A 20,367-nucleotide genomic window follows, 5' to 3' on the forward strand; every position below is an offset into this window, starting at 1 on the left:
TCAATGCTTGGTAGGCTTGAAATTGGATGGATCTCATGGTTTAATACTCTAAAGCTATGCTATTGAAAAGGGGAAGCAACACCATTCTCGCACTGTTGTATGTTCTCTTTTCCTGGGCCGAGACAAATGTCTAAGGCACGGTCCGAGAAAGGATCGAGCATCTGCCCGAACGATCCGAGGAAGCTTCTTCCAGCATCTTTCTTCGGTGTCGTAATACATCGCATTGGCCAAGAAGCTCATTGCTACCCACTTATGATCAATCTTCGATCATGTCACAACTCAAGCACGAGGCGCTATTCCAACCGCCACATGTGACCATACATCTCCGTCCTCAGGCCAAATGGCCACAATGTGACCCTTGTACTTAACACACGAAAACCTTTCAGATGGTGAAGATCTGAGTCTTTCCCTCGGGAAGCGGGTCTCGGTAAGTGACGTAGTCTACGCCAACGGGCATGTTGTGGATCTTCTTGTTCACACCTTCCTGCGCTGAGGCATTGTTACTAGCCGGGACGACAACGAAAGCAATATAGAGATGAAATGTTGACTTACCAGGGATGACTCGGTTGAGGCGTCGACCCGTGGCCATGGTCTTCATCATCTGGGCCTGGACATCTCTTGCGAAGAAGTTGTGATTCTTGACCATGAAGACGTAGTGGTCGACAACCTTTACCCACTCCTTGGGGTTCTTTCCACAGTGCTCATCGAAAGCTACGGAGCAGGAGACGGACGACGGCTGGGCTCCTACCATCCATCCGTGAAGGCAAGGCTTGACCGCGGCCTGAGCGAAGACGTTGACAAGGTCCTTATAGTAGTCGCTGGACGGAGCGTCGCGGACAAAATTATAGAGCTGTCCGACATGAGCCGCTCTGAGGGCTCCACGGTTGGCAAGAAGCACCTGTCGGAGACGGAGGCAAACGGCGCGGTTGAAGCGCTCCATGCACTTAAGCTTCAGGTAGTCCGACTGACGGTAGGCGATGATGGAGTCGCGGATGATTGCATGAGTCGTATGAATTTGCTCAACAGGGTGTTGTGGGAATGTTCCGGTCATGAGGAAAGACATCATGAGGCCAAAGGCGCCCATCTCCTTCGGGGCGATGGTGAACTTTCGCTCGACAGCCTCCTTCAAGCCGGCGTTAAAAGCAGTCGCAAAGTAGCCGAAGTTCTCCGCCAAGATTGTGCGTGCAATGGAGAATTCGCAACTACTTTTGCCATCCCCGACCGAGATTGTCACGAGTTCAGGGTTGAACGGGAACCAGTGCCTCGATAATTCGTTAGTAGGTAGTCGCACTGATAGAATAGGATGTGATGCTCACTCGAGCCAGCGGTGGGAGCCAACATAATCCTCCTCATGATAGCCAGGAGCGGTCTGTGATGAAGATTGATCGTGAGATAGATTGCCAGAAGTCGAGGGAATCTTACTTGCCTTGACGTCGAAAAGAGCCTCGGTAATGACAAAATCGTCCTTCTGAGCCTTCACCATTTGAAAGGAGGGAGGGTGCTTGAAACCGAGAGTGAGGCCGCCGACGGCGTCGGCAGGGTCGTTCGTCCCCCAAGAATCCAACATCGTGCTTGCTCAATGGTGTTGTTAAGTGAAGCTTGTGGTCGGGCGTGGAAGGTACGTGGAGGGTGCAAGGTATGTGCGAGAGATTGCGCCTGAAGTTCAAAAAAGGGCGTCGGGGGAAAAGTCTGGGGTGAAGTGGGAGACAGATGCGGCTCGGGAGGAAGGAGCGCTCTACAGTCAAGCCCGACGCCCTTTCCGTCCGAGGCAGGAAACAAAAAGTGCCGTACCATTGTCGGTGTCTTTACGAGCACCTGTGCCCTCGCCCCTAATCCTCGTTTCCCTTCGCCAAGTGAAGCCCAGCATTGGATTTTCCCATTCAGAGCTGGCGATCGGCGTATGTCTTTTCTTCTTTAGATATCTCTTTCCTCTCTTTTGCACAATCTTCCTTATATTCAGACCTGGTCTCGCGCAAAGTCAGAAGTCTATGCGATGCCCAGAGGAAACACATACTGCTTTCCTTGACATAGGCGCTCTACCGCGGGAGGAACCCACATGAAATCAGCACCCTTTTCGAACCGATCAGCAGCAATCCCGTCCGCATCATCACATTGAAAGGCACCGCAACCACCCAAAATCCAAGACTTTTTACATGAGCAATCTCCAAGCACCGAGCAACAGCGCCGCGAAACCAGTGCAAACACCCATCAACCACTGCAGCGTCTGGAACTTGACCTGCTCCAGCTTCTCCCTCAGCGCCGCCACCTCCTGCTCGATCTTGGTCTCCGTCTCCTTGATCTTGAGCTCCTGCCCGACAGCCTCCTCACGGATGCGGCCCTTCTCCAGGTTGAGGTCGAGGCGGACGCTAGCCTGGGTGCGCCCGATCTCGTCGCGCAGGCGCGAGTTCAGCTTTGCGATATCGTTGGACAGGCGCTCGTGCGATGCGCGGGTGGTGTTCGACTCGGTGCTATCGGCGGACAGGAGTTCGGAGCGCAGCTTGGCGAAGTCGACCTTCTGGGTGTAGGTGGCCTTGGCGGCGTCTTCGCGAAGGACCATGGTTCGGGTGAGGTTCTGGATACTTTTGGCACGTTAGTTTCGGCTGCCTCGAGATCAAGGGCGAGGAGTTGTGTGTTACCTCTCCTGGATTACATCGTTGAGGACCTTCATCATGGCCTCGGCTTGCTCTTCCGTGAAACCATCGGACTTTAGCCGCTGCACAAACTTCAGGGTGTCGAAGTGGTGGTCACGTTGCCTCGCGGGCGTCGCGTGAAAAGATCTCCTTAGCGCAGGGTTCTCGAGAATTGAGGGAGTGGTGCTGGCGGTGTTGCTGGAGCGGGATCGCGGGGATCGGGTTGCGCCGTGGAGGGCATTCGGCTGGCTATGCAGCTGTCGGCGAGAGCTCGGATGGCATTCCGATCCCGAGAGGGGTTTCAGGGCCTGAGAAGCTGTCGCAGGACCAGTCCAGCTGAGTCTCGGGAGCAAAAATCTTGGAACGGCGTCAACCGCCAATGCTGCTGGTCTGGCCATCTTGATTTATCCGTGGGTGTTGTGTTGTGACGAAAATCTAAGGGGATGAGGGAGATTGAGACTCATCTAAGAGGGCAGGAAATGGAGATGGTCGCCGACAGCGAGTGACGGCATGTTGTTACAGGCGACCCACTGCCTAACTGCACCTTGCCGAAGACCGGCCGCGGGTGTCAGCGACAGAAAGCGCAGGGGCCGATTGGACCCTTCCCGTTTGAAAGGGCAGGTGGTCCCGCCCGCCTGGGTCACTTGGGTCGGCGACGGTCGCCTTAGCACGTGTGCCTGAGGCAGCCACACGAAAAAATCTCGTCGCGGCTACAAAAGTTGGTCCACGCTACGCAACCTTTGCTTGTTTTCTTCTTCTCTTCTTCATATTATTGAACAACGCAAAAAATCACATTCATGTTCTCGTGATTCTTTCTGGTGAGAGGTTCGCTTGTACGAGCCCAGGACCACCGGATACGGAGATCGAAATGGAGAAGGAATCGAACAATCTTGGGTGCGGTGCTTCTATGCCTTCGGGCAAGTGAGGAGGAGCGCAATGATTGAACGTACATATTCTCGACCACGCGTAGTATTTGTGCGCGTGTCTGGTCTGCCGCGATGCGAATTTTCCATCTGTGACGTGTATCCTGGCTTATCAAGAGTGTAGGCATCGTAGTTCTGCCTTGCCTCGCTGCCTGCCTCGTGTAGAGGATCCCGGATTGCAGATCTCCTGCTCTGGGACGACTGACGCGTTCGGCCTCATAACCTGTCATCATCGAGATGTTTTATGAAGGGCTTGTCTTCTGCTTGTCGCGTGAGACGACATCTTGAATCTGCCGTTTGGTTGAGGTGGGTGTCGCGCTGTCGAAATTTTCAGCCTCATCTCTGCCGAGCCTCGGAAAATTTGGATGCCATCAGGACCTGCCCATCATCCGGCCGACGGACGACGAGGATCCGCGCGTCTATGGCGAACAAGTCGATGAACTTTGAATCACCATGTCTGAAGCTTCCACGAGCCACTACAGCCGGCTCCCGTCGCGCCTTCCAATTTTGCGCATGGGTCACATCACAAAGAGCCAAATATGCGGAATCCTCAACATTCCTATATTACACGACGAGGACAAGCGTCCCCAGTGGATTCCGTCTAACGCAAAAGTCCCCTCGCCAGGACTATCGCGTCGAGTGAAAACCCCGACCACTAAAATACATGGGCGAAGAAAAGGGCGGCTCCTTCTGCTACGCAGATTGCCGCCATCTATGAAAGAAACAAGTGACCACCCACGTCGCACCGGCGGCAAGTAGCCACGGAAAAGAAGAAGAACAAGAAGAGAATGGCGAAGGAAAGTGTGCTTGTATATGGTGGTCGTGCATTATTTTGTGGTTATTTTTTTCTCCTCCCAAGTTATTATGGCGACCCCTATTATGACGCCCTGACCTTCAAATATCGCACAAGAGAAAGGAAAAGGCCTGGCCGGAGTCGATCGACGGTCTTGAGACAAAGCTGTCCAGACCTGTCAGCGAGTGGTGTCTGATGGGCAAAGCAAGGACACGGCGTACCTCATCACCAGGCCGTCGTGACAGGAACAACCCTGCCCTCCTGCTCAGCCCTCTTCCAGCACGGCTGCCCAGGCTTCGTGCACCACGGGTCCGCCACCGCAACGGGGTTCGGCATGGCCTTCGCAACGGGAGCAGGCGCCGGAACAGGCTGGCGCTTCTCCATGGCCTCGACCGCGCGCTTCCAGCAAGGCTGGCCGGGCTTCGTGCACCAGGGAGCAGCTTCCGCGACGGGGTTGGGAGCGGGCATGGCGATGGGAGCCGGCTCAGGCTGAGCCTCGCGCCGCAGCATCTCGTCCATGACGTCCTCCACAGTACGCTTCCAGCAGGGCTGGCCGGGCTTGGTGCACCACGGCTCCGGCTCGGCCACGGGGTTAGGCGCGGGTTTAGCGACGGGAGCGGGTTCCGGGAGGGCCTCGCGCTTCATGGCTTCTTCGACGGCGCGCTTCCAGCACGGTTGGCCAGGCTTGGTGCACCAGGGTTCCGGCTCGGCGACGGGGTTGGGGGCGGGCTTTGCTACGGGAGCGGGCTCGGGCTGGGCTGCGCGCCTGACGGCTTCTAGCATGGCGTCCTCAACGGCGCGTTTCCAGCAGGGCTGGCCGGGTTTGGTGCACCATGGCTCGGGCTCGGCAACGGGGTTCGGCGCCGGCTTGGCGACGGGTTCCGGGAAAGCTTCGCGTCTGTCCATGGCGTTGACGGCACGCTTCCAGCATGGCTGTCCGGGCTTGGTACACCATGGGTCTGCTTCGGCGACTGGGTTGGGGGCGGGTCTGGCGACGGGGTTTGGGAGGGCGACGGCCTGGACGGCGGCAGCTGTCACGAGGATGGTCGTAAGGAACTGCATGATGAGGGTTGTAGTTGTGAATGAGCAGAAAAGAAGAGAAGAGGCGTTGAAGGGTGAAAAGACTGAATGATGGTCGGTGGGCTCGTTAGGATTAAGTGATGCTCTTGTCTGCTCCTGAGGATGAGCTGGAACGAGTGAAGACAGAAAGGGAGGACGCATGACGCCTCAGTAGAACAGTGTCTTTATAGAGAACTCAAAGGTTGAGATTCGAGTTCTTTCGCAATGTTCAAGTCCCACGCCGGATGCAGTCGTTCCAGCAATCCATCGATAACCATCGAGTGAGCCCTTGGCTCTGGGCCAATCCTCGAGTCTCCGCGCCGCCCGGATGGTGAGGGCAAACATCGCCTCAGACGCTAGCGAAGTTGACTTCTTGAAAGAGCGATATTCATCCATCTTGGACCATTACTGGTCAATGGCAGACGCGGGCGTTGGGGGTGGAAACCCCTGCATACCGAAAAGTGGGAGACCAATCGGCTTGACGGCATCCAACGACGCAGGTGCCTCTCTGCGACTATTGCTTGCATTGAACGGTTGCACAATGGGACTGAGCTTGGAAATGAAGGAGACTCGAAGCTGACAATGTTGGTAGAGAGTGGTCTTGGAGTGCTTTCCCTGCGTCTAGCTGCTGCAAGAAATCAGGCTCCTGCTTTCGACTGGCAAAGAAGAGATCAGAAACGAGGTGGTCAGGAACCTGCTTGTTGGTTTGCGGGGTGCAGGGGACAAGGGTCACTCGTGCTGGCCGCTTCAGCTGGTAGGAATTTGGGACAAACATGTTCCTTGGCATTTGATCTCAAGGTCGAGACTCGAGAGTGGTTTTCTGGGCATTGCGTGTGATGTCTTTTGCGCTTGACAACGATGTCTGCCATGCCCCTCGGCGGGCCTCGCACGTGGCCAAGAGGTGGTTGCGTGATATGCTCGAGATGAGGCAAGCAAACACGCCACGTAGATCATGGAAAGTCCTACTGAATGAATCGATGCTCCAGATTGTCCAGCTCGATTACTGGAAATAATCGGGTGATTCCGTTGCCATCATCGGATAAGTCTTCTCTCAAACCATCAGTCTGGCTGGGAATCTTGAGTCTGAGTTGGTAGCATCCAACGTTCTTCAGCCCGAGAATGAATGATCCCCTGCAAAAATCACGCCAAAAATTCAAGGTCCATGCTCACTGTCGCTTTGAACATTCATGCCCGAGAGTAAACGTTTCCACCGGACCACCAATGAGTTTCCCGCAGTTTAGGCAGGTAACAGGCTAGCAGAAGGCGATCTGCTCCCAGACAAAGCCCACACTCCGGTACCAACTAAAACATTGCAATATATCTGGTTGTTCCAAGAATCAGGAAGAGGAACCAAATACTCTCAGCCAAGTCGAGGCCAAGATAACCACAATGGCCTTGGATCAGATAGAGAAATCCCAGAGTGCAGCGCCCAGCCCCGGCATCAAGAAGAATAACATTGCAGGAGCAGATAAAATTCGCACAACGTAGCTGTTTGTAGCCTTGGGAACCGCTTTTTGATTTGATTGGACCGATGGAATTGGCAAATCTCCTGAGTGCTCTTCTAAGAGCCACAGCATTGTCCCTCGATCTGCCAAGGGTTTTCAAACAAGCCACCGAACAGGGGACAGGCTAGATGTTCGGCAGTGTTTGCTTTTCTGTACACTTATACACTGGGCAACCGTTCCCTCGGGTCCTCGGGATACTTCTTATCCATCCACAACATCGACATGATGCTGAACCTTTCATCGGCCGCCTCCGGGGCGCTGCTATTTCTGGTTCGAGGACTATAAAGCACGACAGCCTTCTCGTTTGCTAATCTTTCCAATCTAGTTCTTGACCCTTCTCATCGTTATACACAAGTCTTCCAACCCTGTCTGGTTGTGTGCGTATTTATCACTTATGTTGGTGGTGCTGGCTTGTAGCATAGTCAATGCCAACAGCACTTTCTTGAATTCGGCTCTTGCAAGGTCGCCGAAGCAAAGCTACACTAGTGCAGCGTATAGTTCTGGTGTACTTCAAGGGTGGTCATCAAAGCGAAATATGACGAGTAAATGAGGCATATCCGGTTTCGCAAAACAGGTTCCCAACTCCTTTCTCCTGCAATCGGCAACAGGTCTTCTATAGCTAAGCACATAATGATCTATGCATGTTCTCCCTGAAATTCGCCCCACGATTTCACCGTAGCGATAACCGTGGTTATTACCATACTGATTTCGATCTTTAACATATCATACCTCACGCGACTTAGGAAAGTTAAGTGTATAGACACCGACAGGGGCCGGGAGCTACCCACGGAGGTATACTAACTAGCTTGTCATATTCCATTCATCCAGCACTGCCTTCATACAAGCTGCCGCCGTAGCGGCAGCGTATCTTTGCCACTTCTTGTTCTTGTGGCTATCGGCATAGTCACAGACGCCCTTTATAACCATACAGGAGAAAGTGTCCCACACCCCAGCACCCTCCATCTCGAAGGCTATGACTTTATATCGCTCTGCGATATCGTTACGATGTTGGCCTGACTTCATCACTTGATCCCCCGAGGCCACTAGACCAAAATGTATCGCTGGACCCAACCCACCTTGTTGAACAAGACGAGTTCGACGGACCAACTTGTCGTTACTGCATTGGAGAGTTTCGCAAGATGATGATCTGGCCGTTTCGCATACCGAATCATTGTCATCGGTGCAAATCCGGCAAGACGACGAGGAGCGATGTTTGTGGCGGTAGGTTTCCGCGAATAGCTTGTCCTCGTCCACCCCTGGATATACCGCATAATTTTGAAGATCATGTGAAAAGTCTCCTAGATACTGCCATGTCCTCTCTGTGAGACCCTTCCGGCCGTTTTGGCCTTTCAGTTTGTTGAGCAATGATCTTATCTCTAACGGCGGTTTTCCCACTATACCAACCAGCTCGTCTTTCATTACGAACTGGTCAGGATACCGTCTCCCGAAATCAAAGGGGACGAGACCTTCACTGATAACAACGTCTCCCAATACAATTTCCCTCTGAATCTCGTTGACATACGAGGGAACTCCGCCACAAATACCAACAACCAACGCTAGGTTGATGTCTGGGAAGCTAGCCCTGCAATTGGTGGCTGCAGCAACGGCGTCGCGTTTTCCCATGCCAGCGAGGTGGACAATAACGACATGATGACGACCGATCCTTCCTCTAGAGTATGTGTTGGTATCCCACGCAACCTTGTGGGTTGGTAGTGAGTCTGTTGGGTAGTATTCATCCAACTGTCCCTCGACAGCGTCCGACTCCAGTGGCAAGGCACAAAGAATGGCAATAGTAACTTTGTGTTGGTTTTCGCCAGCAAAAGTTTGTTGGGTCTTGGGGCGCTGCGTGCCTCGATGGTCTGCGCCCAGTGATGCTGCATAAGGTCTCTGGGTAGCTTTGATATCGTTCAGTCTGCAGCAGACACAATTGTCGTGTATACAATGAGTATTGTACATCGTTTTCCTCGTTTTCTGGGAACTTTGCGTCCCGCTCGAATGGCCAACTAATTCAGAAGAAGCTGGCACATTGGATGTTGAGGCAGCGTTTGTTTGAGCCATATCGGAGGCCAGCCCTCTGAGGCAGACTGTCAGTTTCGGAAAATGACGCATGCCCTTTGTATAATAGAGTTGCTTACCGGCCTTCTGATGTTGTCGTCGCTAGTGCCTCTGACACCGCGCGTGTGGCTGTAGCGTTGGCTGCTTTCTTTGCTGCTGTATCGGCTTTTTGAAGTTTTGACAGAAGACGCTTCTGTACTGATGACAAGCTCAACTTCAAAGGTAGACGACGGTTTCCAGTCGGGCTGATGACTATTTCCGTCGTATCGACTGCAGGTTCCAGTTTACGACTGCTCATCAACATGATCTTCAAACGGTCCCGGGATTGGGTGTCGTAGAGTAGAGTTCTAAACGTGATTCGCAAGAGCTCAATATGTTGGGCGTGGACGACTCCAAGATCAAGAATAATGTATAAGTCGTCAATGTAGTCTATGATTAGACCAATAATATTTGCCCAGTCGGTGCATGAATTTGCGGTTTGAAACCTTTCCATGATACAGACCAAGAAGGACAGAGGCTGCGGCGCTGGAATCTTTTCTAATGCTTGGATAGATAGCTGCCGCAGGACTTTCTCTGGTTGAAAATCTCCAAAGGCCGTGCGACCTTCAGAGTTAAGAAAAGAATTCAACAAGAAAACGGTGGGCCGGCGGGCAGATAGGAATTCCGTCATTTCCAGACTGAAGTGCTCCATCTGGTGTGTCATGTTGTATCCTACCTGAATCATCAGCAGGCTTTGTGCCTGGGAAGCGATCCAATTGTCGAGTCCTGTGTGGAGCCAGAAATCGAGCGTGTTGCGTTTTGAAGGGTCTCGCATAATTCTCGCGGCTCGTAAGGCATGCAAACGATGAACCATCTGCCCAGGATCGAAGACGCATGCCACTGGGAGACAAAAAGCTGGGATTTTCCAGAGGAGAGATGTGTCCAAAACAATGATGTTACTGATGTCTGAAAGGCCTAAACTCGCCTCTGGAGCGTTGTAAGATAGACGGATAGGCTTTCCAAACTGTGAAAACTTACCTTGTATCTGAAGGTGTAAGGCGTGGAGAGCATCGCAAAATTCTTGCGGCTGGTTTTGAAGATTTACAATGCTATTCTTCAAGGCTTTCTTTGTCTCTGATTTCTTCCCCTCGGTCGAAGAAAGCCTTAGTTGACGTCTTAACTCATCTGAAAGCTTTTCCATATCGTAGGTAAGCCGTCAAAGAAATGCGCATTAAAGCCGTGATGCAGTTTCCTTTGACGAGATGTCTCTTTTATAGAACTCAATCTTTTATGAGTCAAGTTCTTGAAGACACCGTCATGGATAATAATCTTGAACCAAAGTGTAGGCTTTTGAGATGCAGCCGCCGCGGATAACCACGCGCAGCCTGATCGCGGGGTACGAAGTGTTGGCAGAAAGCTCTTGTTGGACCGGCTCGCTCATGGACCAATGGTATGCTGCCTACAAATGTAAGATAATCCGGCAGCACTACGGCTGTCGTGTCGAACCCCGCTTCTCCCTTTGATGGAAATGAATGTTCAAATCAATGCCGCAAGTCTAGATTTGACCCCGGGTCAAGCGACCGTCACCGACAACGAGGCCCGCAGCCGTCCTTCGATGGCGCGATACTAGACAATTTCATACCAGAAGCACGCACAGAACCCATTGATAATCACGAGTTGTTGTTTGAACGCACTATGGAGAAGTGGTCCGAGGAAGTACCACCCGCTGGTGATGAAGGCTGGTGACCATTCTCCCAAAATATCACAGGTTGGCTGACAATTCACACTGGACATTCAGACAAACCTTTGCAAACTAGACGCCGGCCGATACAGATCGTCACAATAGATTGGCGGAGCGAGATCTGTCAGTTCCTAAAGCTTCCGAACGATGTTTCCGACAACGAAATATTTGAAGGTCTCGAAAACGTTGACGGAAAGATTAGGAACCTGGAAGAACAACAAAACGAACCGGTCAAAACAGGTCCACCAAGAGGACAGCTAGTTTTCCACATCAAATGTCACGGAAAAGAAGCACACGAGAGAAACTCGTTCTATCTGGACGTGCCTTGGATTGTCGAAAGTAGTCAGTATGGCGCCCATTTGGCGAGCAGTCGGCACATACGTTCCATGGAACTCTACCTTGAGCGTAACAAGGATGTCAGCTTTCTTGTGATCAGAGAGTTTGCCTGCTGTAAAGGCTCGGTTCCATGGAAATCTTCATATGACGGTAAAACTTCAGAAGAAGACCTTTCGCACTTCTTCATCGGAGAGTATCTCGATATTATTTCAGATGAGACACTTTCGGCCTTAGAAGTGCTCTCTGAGTCGGCTTTGAAGGAAATTGACCACCCGAAATTTGTTGACAACCGCTTTCGTGCCATCGTCTACCCATATCTCTGGTGGTACCATAGTCGTCATGAAATCGAAAAGGCCAAAGCGAGAATGGCGTCGAATTTCCAGATTCAGATCAATCTGCTTCAAGACTATATGGAGGATCGATTGAAGAAAACATGGGACAGTGTCGAGGAGATGACTGCAAGAGGAATGATCACGGCGGAACTGTTGAGGTATATTTTTGTTAGTAACTTGGCATCCCCCGCAATCGCTCGAACTCGCCATCTGACCATAGCTAGAGGCCAAAATTGGTTTTGATATCAAGGATGGAAAGTTGGGAAGTTTCCCTCTTCCAAGGGTTTGCAGCGAAATCATGGCTTGAGCCCCCACCACGAGAATCCATTCTACACAGGGCCCGTTATGTTCAGTACCCTCCTCCCCCCAATCCTGATCCACCAACCCGCGCGCATCCCATGCATTTCTCCCGCACTCATGTTACCTCTGATTATCGCCCCCGTCCCGTTTCTTCCTCCCGCCGTGTTCCCCGCCGTTCCTCCTCCTCCGACGGCAACGACGACGATAGTAGCAGCGATGATGATGGCGATGAAGAGGACAAATTTTATTCAACTGTCATCGTCACAGACTGGATTTTCACGGGATCATTTCAGCGCCGATCATTCAGGATATCCCTTGGACAACTACCAGAAAGATCAGCCAATGAGGAATTTCCGATTCAAGATCTTCCTTTTTTCCCCCTCCAATATGCTGAAGCTGACGTTGTCAAAGCCTTGCGAAATCGAGGGGCCATGTTTTGGAAATGTCGTCATCAGAGATATGTTTCCTACATTACACCTCAAAGCAACACTATACAGTTCACGGTGCGTTTCACCGCTTTGACCCTGTTCTGTTGTTGACGATTCAAAGGCGAAGTCAAGATTCATGATTGATTACAAGACTTTCAACAAAATGCATCCTGGCGATGGCTCAGATGATTTTGATTTTGAGCATTCCAGGCGTTCGCGTAGATCCAACCTCGTCTCAATCGACACGCCGACCTACTTGGACCCCCAGGATGACGAGTTCATCATGTGTCTTCCTTCAAGGATACAGGCATTCGATATGAACACCAAAGAATGGAGTATGTTCATGATTTCAGAGATCTGGGGTACCGGTTGAGCGAAGCCTCTCTGCTAACAACATGTAGAGACATTAAGGGTTTCCTTCATCCAGGATGTGACGTGGAATGATAGAGCTTTTGAAGATTTGGTTATTGACACAAACACCAAAGATCTTGTGAAAGCTGTTGTAACAAACACATTGCGAGAGGAGGAGAACCTTGACTTGATAGAGGGGAAGGGCAACGGGCTATGCATCCTGCTTCATGGGTATGAACTATTTTCAGGTCTTGTGCTTCAGAAGACTAGTTGCTGATTTGGCCGCTTGGTAGGGGACCTGGCAGCGGAAAGACGTTGACAGCCGAAAGGTTTGAACTATATATGCGTTCTGTCATGAGGTCCGCTAACGCTGATATTTGGTAGTGTCGCCGAAGTTGCAAGAAGGCCGCTCTATAGGGTAACCTGCGGCGACATCGGCACAAGAGCCGATGAAGTAGAGAGAGTATATTTATTGTTGAACATAGAAAGCACTAGTTCACTGATTTGATACTTAGTACCTGGAACAAGTGTCCCTTTCGGGAAAGGCATGGAATTGCGGTAAGTCAGAGTCAGTGTTGCACTCTCATCACGAGTCGTAGCCTGAACGCCTCAGTTGTCCTCCTCGACGAAGCCGATGTTTTTCTAGAGCAGCGCTCAATTTCAAGCATTGAGAGAAACGCACTAGTATCAGGTGTGCATGCTTCTCCCGGACGCGCTTAGAATACCCGGCACTAAACAGTCAATCTAGCGTTTTTAAGGTTTCTGGAGTACTACGATGGTGATTTATTCATTCCAACCTCTGCTGAAACTCTTGTCTAATCGTGACTAGGCATAATAATCTTGACAACAAATCGCGTGGGAACTTTCGACGAGGCCTTCAAATCAAGGTTACAGCTTACGTTAAGGTACAATAACCTCGACAAGAACCAGCGACTGAAGGTGTGGGAGAATTTCCTCCGGCGTCTGGAATCCGTGGACACACGGGTTAGGGAATCCACGACTTCTAAGGAGCATGGCATCAAAGTTTCGCAAATCTCAGAGCATCTTGACGAACTTGCTGAAGAAAACCTTAATGGTAGAGAAATTCGAAACGCAATTTCGACAGCGCGGCAATTAGCTTCCTATAAAGGCTGCCCGATGGAGTATTTGCATCTCAGGACGGTTATAGACGAGACTAAGAGGTTTGATGAGTATTTACGAACACTTCACAAAGGACTTTCTATGGATGAAATACAGCATGATCAAGGAGAAAGATGAAGATGGACTCTTTCACTAGCTGTCAAGAAGTCTGGTTCATGTTTAGGAGCTGTTTTTCAATTTTAGTCACAATGAATTTGTTGTTTCCCCTTGCGTCCTGCGCGTAATCATGCGTGAGCAGACACATACAATGGTGACCCTGTTTACGTCTTTTGTTGCAACTTTACCTGTAGACTCGAGCATTCAAAGCAAGTCAAACACGGAGGACTACTTGCGTGATGCCTTCGAGATTATTCAACTTTCAGCGCCTCATCGAGACTCTTAGAAGCGTTCTGTATGGGCCAGGCGAAGGATTTCAAAGGATAACACACGAGGGGATGCTGTTGCGCAGAACCGACTGGTCAGAGGTTAATGTATCAGGAACAATGGTTACACGGAGATGTCGCTATGCAGTGGAAGACGCAATGTAGATTTAAACCATGTGAATCTCCTTATGCCTGATGATTACTATTCTTATCTTCGACGTCTGACCATCCGTCCTGTGTTGAAACCTGGATGTCTGTCGTCTTCGTGATTCCCGATGGTTCCTGCACCAGAATGTTCTCCGTGCTATCATCCGGCTTCGTCGTGCGCGTGGCACTGATGGAAGCATGCCTATCAACCCCAGCACTCAGGGGCTGCATGCCGCTCCGCCCCGTCCTCCAAGTCTGCAGCGCGTATTTCGAATTCTTGGTACGTGATGCGCCGGCAGTGCTGCTCCGGCTCTTCTCGGCGAAGTACTTGACTAGCGGGGCTAGGGTCGGCACGCAGGCGATGATGATGCCGATGTCGTTCTCGATGACGGACCATTCGATGCTCTTCGCGGAGTCGAGGTAGTTAACTAAGTTCTTGATGGTCTGGATTCGGATCGCTTGGATGATGGTGACGAAGACGCCGAGGATGAAGAGCGCAAGGAGGACCACCTTCTTCCGCTGCTGGATCTGGGATCTAAGGATAACTGGGAAGGGGAGGAACATGCTTTTGTCGAGAAGGTTAGCAGATGTCAGGGGCTAGAGTGAAGAACGGCCGTACATGATGACGTCGAAGACGATAGTCAGGGAAGAGAACGTCAAATAGAAGGTGATGGCGTCGACACAATGCCCAACTTCAGGAGGAATCGAAGGGTCATATTGTTTCTCAACCTATCCCACAAGGATCAGTAGGCCGTTTGAAGACTATGATGGCATCATTCGAATCCTCACAGGTGTGCATAAGAAAATGAAGACGCAAATGAAAGCAATGTGGCCCATGGTTACAGCGACAGCAACGATAATCGTAGCGATGCGATAGGCTCCTTGTGGGAAGAATCGAAGGTAAGAGAACAGCAAGCTCATCTTGAACCCCCAGATGCCAAGCACGTAGCTAGAAGTTAATCGTCAGTTCTGCCGATCTCCCGTTGTGTTGAATAAGTCGTGAAGGATTCAGCTTACAATGGACCCCCGATGAATTGTAACTGTTCCGAGTCAACAACAAAACCCAAATCAAGATACATAGCTACTCACCCTTCCAAAGTGTAGGATATTCTCTGTTGGCATGTCTTCAATGACGTGGATACCGAGACCCCATTTCGTCTCTGTCTCTGTTAGCTTCAGGGGTGAGACGGTATTGTCAACGGTGACGAACGAATTACACTGCAGACAGTGTAGCCACATGCTCCAAGCTGTGATCAAAAGGTTAACTTCACGTGGTGACAAGATAGAGTTCGATGCTGAGCATACCCAAGATACGATGATAACCCAGTCATCTGGTTCGCCTGCGCGTCAGTCGACCGTGCTCCCCTGGCCCCGCAGATCGCGGTTTGAGCAAACTCACCTTTACCAACCGCTTTGACCACAGTTGTCCTGACATACCATCGCAAGCAGACGAGAATGAGCGCAATCGACGTGAAGGTGGTCGTCACCGCCGTGATTCGTGGGCCATCGGTCGGCGTGTCGTCTGGGGCGCCGTACGTCCAGCCCATGTCGTTGAAGGGAGTTGGTTGGGCGCTCGGAGGGCTGGAAAGGATTCGAGAAGACCTTCCAACGCTTCTTCAATCCGAAGGGGGGGCCAGGACAGCCACACTGTTAAGTAAGATGCGCAGAGCTTTCTCTCCCCCACGTCTCACACGCACACCATTATCTGTTGCGGAGGTGTGGCAGACCCTTGCTTCCGCATGCTTCGATGCGGCACTGCAAATGCGAGGCGTCGAAATTGCCCTGGGTACGGCTGCTAATATTAAGTTGTGGCCGGTGAAGAATGCCCCACAAGAGGTCTTTAAAGATTCGCCCTGCTTGGCGCGCGTACAGCCATACACTATCGTTGCAGATCAGAAGCACCGGCCGGATGGTAAGTGTGCGCACTCTGTACGGATATTCGTACATTAGGCTCAGGTCAGGCATTGTGGGTGTGAACTAGTTGAGGGCTCCAGCTCGCACGAGCACATGAACAACACATCTGCCAGGGGTTCCCACGACCTGGATCCCTAACTTGGTAACTTGGTACCGATGTGTTTGAAGTGCTCACGGTGCGTGATCCACGCATAGGGCTCGCATTTAGAAGTTCAAGGAAGGACACACGCCATCAAGAAACACCAACCAAGAACGAGACGTTGATGGTACCCAATAATCGGTCAAAGACGAGAGGTTTTCTGTCTCTCACGGACTCACGGGCAACTTGGGTCCGTGTTGACTGTTGCCGAGAACGAAATCACCGTCAAACGAATTCTAGACCTCTCGGATCCGGTGCAGCGGACCATCATTTTGCGCAGGACCTTGCAGATGCATTTGCATCGGTATGCCATCTCTATCTGCGACTTCTGCCTCCATCTTCATCTGTCTTCATCTGTAAAATGTTCACACGGGCAGGCAAAATATTGTCATTTATCAAAAGTTCGACGGCAACATTCCGCCACAAAATCCCTCCCACAACACGCCGTCCAGTCGTACGCAAGCCGGGCGCAAGTAAGATGAGGAGCCAGGATTCTGGGAGATACGGCAGAGAAGTCCCTATCTTCAGGGCTTTCTAGCCTGTAGAACAACTCGAAGCCCTCGTTTATCATAATTAAGGTTCACGGTTACTGGTCCGGCCCGCAGGGCACATGAGTCAAGGCCCTGGGTCGGTCAACAGCCCAACCGGAGAACACCGGACCACCACGGAGGAACAGCCTCTCTTGAACGGTTCCAACCCCGGGAAGCGGGTCCCCCGCGCCGCTCCCTTGCAGATGCTACCCCCGCGGCAGGGTTTCCACCGCCAAGATTGAATAGTTCGCTGATTTGCAGCTGCTGTTGGTTCAAGGGGTTTCGAACAAGAGTCTAGGGCTGTGCTTGCCTTTATGCTAAAGAGGACAAAGCCCGTCTTCGATGCCGTTGGATTCTTCAGCTGGTACCAACCAAAAGTTCCCTTGCATATGCAGGAACCCCGACTGCCGGCCGGACGACTCGGAGGCGGTATTTTTTCCTCCGCTTACGGAGATCATGCCCTGAATTGTGCAGACATGCGCGGAAACCGCATGGCATTGCTTACCCAGGCCGGGACCACAGCCAGGCTCACCAGCATCCCGCTTGTCTCACCGAACAATCGCCACTTTTCCCTTCGTCTAGCGGGTGTACGGGACCCGGATCCAATTACGCAGACGAATTGAGGGGAAAGCCGCAAGATTCGACAGACCACCAGGCAGCGTCGCAGACTCGATATTAGAAACCCTCACACCCTCCCACGGTTCCCGCGCGCGACGCCCCCTTTCTGATCCCCCTTCTCCTCGTGCCCTCAACTTTTTCTGCCTTCCTGCAGCGGGTTAGCGAAAGAAGCACGTTCCAGCTTCCGTCCCCTTCACACCTCTCTTCATCGCCAAGCCAGAGAGATTCAAGATGCGCTCCTCGATTCTTAATCTAGCTTCCCTGGCGCTGGCCGGCGGAAGCGTTGCCGCGGCCTCGCCCGTGGGCAGCAACTCCACGACGCCCTCGTGCAAATATCTCCCCGGCGACGAGGGATGGCCGTCCCCGTGTGAGTGGGCGAAGCTGAACGCGACCGTCAGCGGGCGTCTCGTGGCTACGGTCCCATTGGGAACTCCATGCCACGGCGCGAACTACAATGCGACTGAGTGCGCACGGCTGCAGGATGAATGGCTTTACTCCGAGGTTCAGTAAGTATTTCTCCGTCTCTTTTCTGCTCTGCAATTGAGTCTTTTTTTTCTGCCCTCACCGCGTCTTCTGCACGTCCGGCCGAGCTTTGCTCATCTGGGAGGTGATCAACTGCAAGACGAGATGAACAACTGCTGACCATGACTCGCGCGTGCGCACAGCATGGAGTCCTCTTCTTCCGTGATGGCACCCCTGTTCGCAAACGCGAGCTGCGATCCCTTCCTGCCGCAAAATGCTTCATGCACTCTGGGCAACTATGTCAGCTACGCCGTCAATGCTTCCGGGCCTGCGGATATCCAGGCGGCGTTGAAGTTTGCCGACGAGAAGAATGTGCGTTTCGTCATCCGCAACACCGGCCACGACTACAATGGCCGCTCCACCGGCGCCGGTGGTCTTGCCGTCTGGACCCACTACATGAAGGGCACCGAGATCGTCGACTGGGAGGATGAGCAGTACGTCGGAAAGGCTCTCAAGGCCGGCGCCGGTATTCAGGGATTCGAGGCTATTGCTGCGGCCAATGAAGCTGGCTTGGTTGTTGTGACCGGAGAATGCCCTACTGTTGGTCTCGCAGGAGGATACATCCAGGCTGGTGGACACAGTGCTCTTGCAAGTAAGTGTCAAGTTTGTGATCGATATCAGTAACTTTGTCGCTAACTACCACAGCCATCTATGGTTTGGCTGCCGACAACACCCTGTCTTTCGACGTTGTCACTCCCACCGGAGAGCTCGTTACGGCATCTCGAACTGAGAACCAGGACCTCTACTGGGCTCTTAGCGGAGGTGGTGGCGGCAACTACGGCGTCGTGACCTCCATCACCGTCAAGGCTCATCCCGATGCCCCCGTCGCCGGCGCCAAGTTTGCCGTGACTGTCGATACCAACAACACGGCACTGCTGTACTCCGTCATTGACGTCTTCCACGCTGCCCTCCCTGCTATCGTCGACCAAGGCGTCATGATCATCTATTTCTTCGGCCCTGGTTTCTTGCAGTCTCCCGCCATGACTGCCTACAACAAGACCCAGGCTGAGGTTGAGACAATCCTCAAGCCTCTGACTGATGCTCTCGCGCTCCTGGGTGTTGACCTCGAGCCCACTTACACTGCTTTCGATAACTACCGCGACCACTACAACAACTACTGGGGCCCTCTTCCCTCTGGTAATATCCAAGTTGGTACCCAGCTCTTCGGCGGCCGCCTGCTCCCCCGTTCCAAGCTTCCCGAGTTCGGCCCCACTGCCCAGGCTCTCGTCGAGCTCGGTGTCACCTACATTGGCGTCGGACTGAACGTCTCTCACTTTGGCGGTGACAACGCCGTCCTGCCTCAATGGCGCGACTCCATCGTCCAGGTCTCCCTTACCCTGCCCTGGAGCTTCGAGGTCCCCTACTCCGAGATGGTTGCCGAGCAAACCCGTATGACCGAGGTTGTCCAGCCTGTCATCGAGGCCGCCACTCCTGGCGCCGGTGCTTACATCAACGAGGCCGACTTCCAGCAGAAGGACTGGCAGAACACCTTTTACGGTGTCAACTACCCCAAGCTTCTTGAGATCAAGCAGAAGTACGATCCCAAGGGACTGTTGTACAACGTTGCTGCGGTTGGCAGCGATGCCTGGTCCGTTGCCAACGACGGACGCATGTGCCGTAGCTGACTAGCCGACCCGGCGGCATCCCCTCAAGTTTCTCAAACGTCCTTGGAATTGTAATACAAGGACTGTACATACTTTACTTCTTGTGTAAATGTTAGTGTAATCTAATAGCCTCCAGGTGCTGACACTGGTACTCATGCTGTGTCTGAGGTCTGACGTTTTAGCGCCAACCTATGACCTAGGTTCAATAATATCACTGTAGCGATCATATCGCAATCTTGCAGATTTACATTTGCCCCTTTGCTCCTTCCGCTGTTTTGCTTAATGATATTCTCATCGTGTACGTGCCTGTCGCCCTCGCTACGTTTCTACGTTTGTGTTCGAGTTTCAATTTCGGCGTACATAAGTTGACTATGCGGCTTCTCTCGATAGACAAAGCGTCTATCTGCACGAACCCTATCTCCCGGTCATTTATCCAACATAAGCACAGCTGCGACCTTAGGCATCATAGTCGCAGCTCTTGAACATTAGAACTCAGGCGTAGCCATGATGATAGTTGCTGTATTCAATGTCATTGCTGCTTCGGTTGTGACAGTAGATGTGGTGTGGTTAGGAGTTCGTGCTTTGGTATGTTGTCTTCGTAAATCTAGAATTGCGTTGTGATTACTGCCGTGTTTTGCTGTACACATACTACGCAATCTTGACTGCAATCATGCTGTTGGGTATCTCAAACTCTCATATTCAAAGGGAGCGCAAGTAGCAACGAAACGTTTTATTTAATCCTAGAAAGAAGCCCTCATTAAGACCAAGCATTGACAAACTGCATCATACCAACTTCAGCCGTGCGTGCCACAAGTGCCGTAAGTGCCGTGAGTAGATGGAAAAAATCGTGAAGAACTCCCGTGTATGACCCATGATAACTGCAACGAGAAACCAAATAGCATCATCATAAGAGGCGGCCAAAACTCGTAGCAAATCAAAGCCCATTAACTCCATAACCA

The 20,367-nt window shown here is 52.0% G+C and overlaps 7 protein-coding genes and 1 pseudogene across 8 annotated transcripts; 3 read left to right on the forward strand and 5 right to left on the reverse strand.

Annotated features, from left to right (window-relative positions):
* Window positions 1-382: 382 nt before the first annotated feature.
* Window positions 383-1,567, reverse strand: GCG54_00004945 (uncharacterized protein; the record flags this gene model as incomplete). Its single annotated transcript, XM_045404982.1, has 3 exons — window positions 383-489; window positions 553-1,262; window positions 1,317-1,567. 3 exons carry the CDS (start codon window positions 1,565-1,567, stop codon window positions 383-385), a joined length of 1,068 nt encoding a protein of 355 aa, XP_045262925.1.
* Window positions 1,568-2,149: 582 nt separating this feature from the next.
* GCG54_00004946 (Protein FMP32) lies at window positions 2,150-3,028 on the reverse strand (the record flags this gene model as incomplete). Its single annotated transcript, XM_045404983.1, has 2 exons — window positions 2,150-2,579; window positions 2,637-3,028. The coding sequence occupies 2 exons, from the start codon at window positions 3,026-3,028 to the stop codon at window positions 2,150-2,152; spliced, it is 822 nt and encodes a 273-aa protein (XP_045262926.1).
* Window positions 3,029-4,571: 1,543 nt separating this feature from the next.
* On the reverse strand, window positions 4,572-5,408 carry GCG54_00004947 (uncharacterized protein; the record flags this gene model as incomplete). The annotated part of the gene is made up of 1 exon (XM_045404984.1): window positions 4,572-5,408. The coding sequence occupies one exon, from the start codon at window positions 5,406-5,408 to the stop codon at window positions 4,572-4,574; it is 837 nt and encodes a 278-aa protein (XP_045262927.1).
* A 2,303-nt stretch (window positions 5,409-7,711) lies between these two features.
* GCG54_00004948 (uncharacterized protein) lies at window positions 7,712-10,145 on the reverse strand (the record flags this gene model as incomplete). Its single annotated transcript, XM_045404985.1, has 2 exons — window positions 7,712-8,984; window positions 9,046-10,145. The coding sequence occupies 2 exons, from the start codon at window positions 10,143-10,145 to the stop codon at window positions 7,712-7,714; spliced, it is 2,373 nt and encodes a 790-aa protein (XP_045262928.1).
* A 494-nt stretch (window positions 10,146-10,639) lies between these two features.
* GCG54_00004949 (uncharacterized protein) lies at window positions 10,640-13,152 on the forward strand (the record flags this gene model as incomplete). The annotated part of the gene is made up of 8 exons (XM_045404986.1): window positions 10,640-10,673; window positions 10,713-11,511; window positions 11,862-12,156; window positions 12,203-12,416; window positions 12,483-12,663; window positions 12,726-12,791; window positions 12,817-12,895; window positions 13,006-13,152. The coding sequence occupies 8 exons, from the start codon at window positions 10,640-10,642 to the stop codon at window positions 13,150-13,152; spliced, it is 1,815 nt and encodes a 604-aa protein (XP_045262929.1).
* A 55-nt stretch (window positions 13,153-13,207) lies between these two features.
* Window positions 13,208-13,689, forward strand: GCG54_00004950 (annotated as a pseudogene). The gene has a single exon. A coding segment is annotated over exon 1 (482 nt).
* Window positions 13,690-14,120: 431 nt separating this feature from the next.
* Window positions 14,121-15,628, reverse strand: GCG54_00004951 (uncharacterized protein; the record flags this gene model as incomplete). Its single annotated transcript, XM_045404987.1, has 8 exons — window positions 14,121-14,646; window positions 14,701-14,810; window positions 14,871-15,030; window positions 15,099-15,121; window positions 15,171-15,241; window positions 15,292-15,328; window positions 15,387-15,412; window positions 15,481-15,628. The coding sequence occupies 8 exons, from the start codon at window positions 15,626-15,628 to the stop codon at window positions 14,121-14,123; spliced, it is 1,101 nt and encodes a 366-aa protein (XP_045262930.1).
* A 1,885-nt stretch (window positions 15,629-17,513) lies between these two features.
* On the forward strand, window positions 17,514-19,429 carry GCG54_00004952 (FAD-linked oxidoreductase ZEB1; the record flags this gene model as incomplete). The annotated part of the gene is made up of 3 exons (XM_045404988.1): window positions 17,514-17,788; window positions 17,948-18,396; window positions 18,450-19,429. 3 exons carry the CDS (start codon window positions 17,514-17,516, stop codon window positions 19,427-19,429), a joined length of 1,704 nt encoding a protein of 567 aa, XP_045262931.1.
* Window positions 19,430-20,367: the final 938 nt, after the last annotated feature.

Source organism: Colletotrichum gloeosporioides (genome assembly GCF_011800055.1).
Source record: "Colletotrichum gloeosporioides strain Lc1 chromosome Unknown consensus_54, whole genome shotgun sequence".
Classification (NCBI taxonomy): Eukaryota; Fungi; Ascomycota; class Sordariomycetes; order Glomerellales; family Glomerellaceae; genus Colletotrichum; species Colletotrichum gloeosporioides.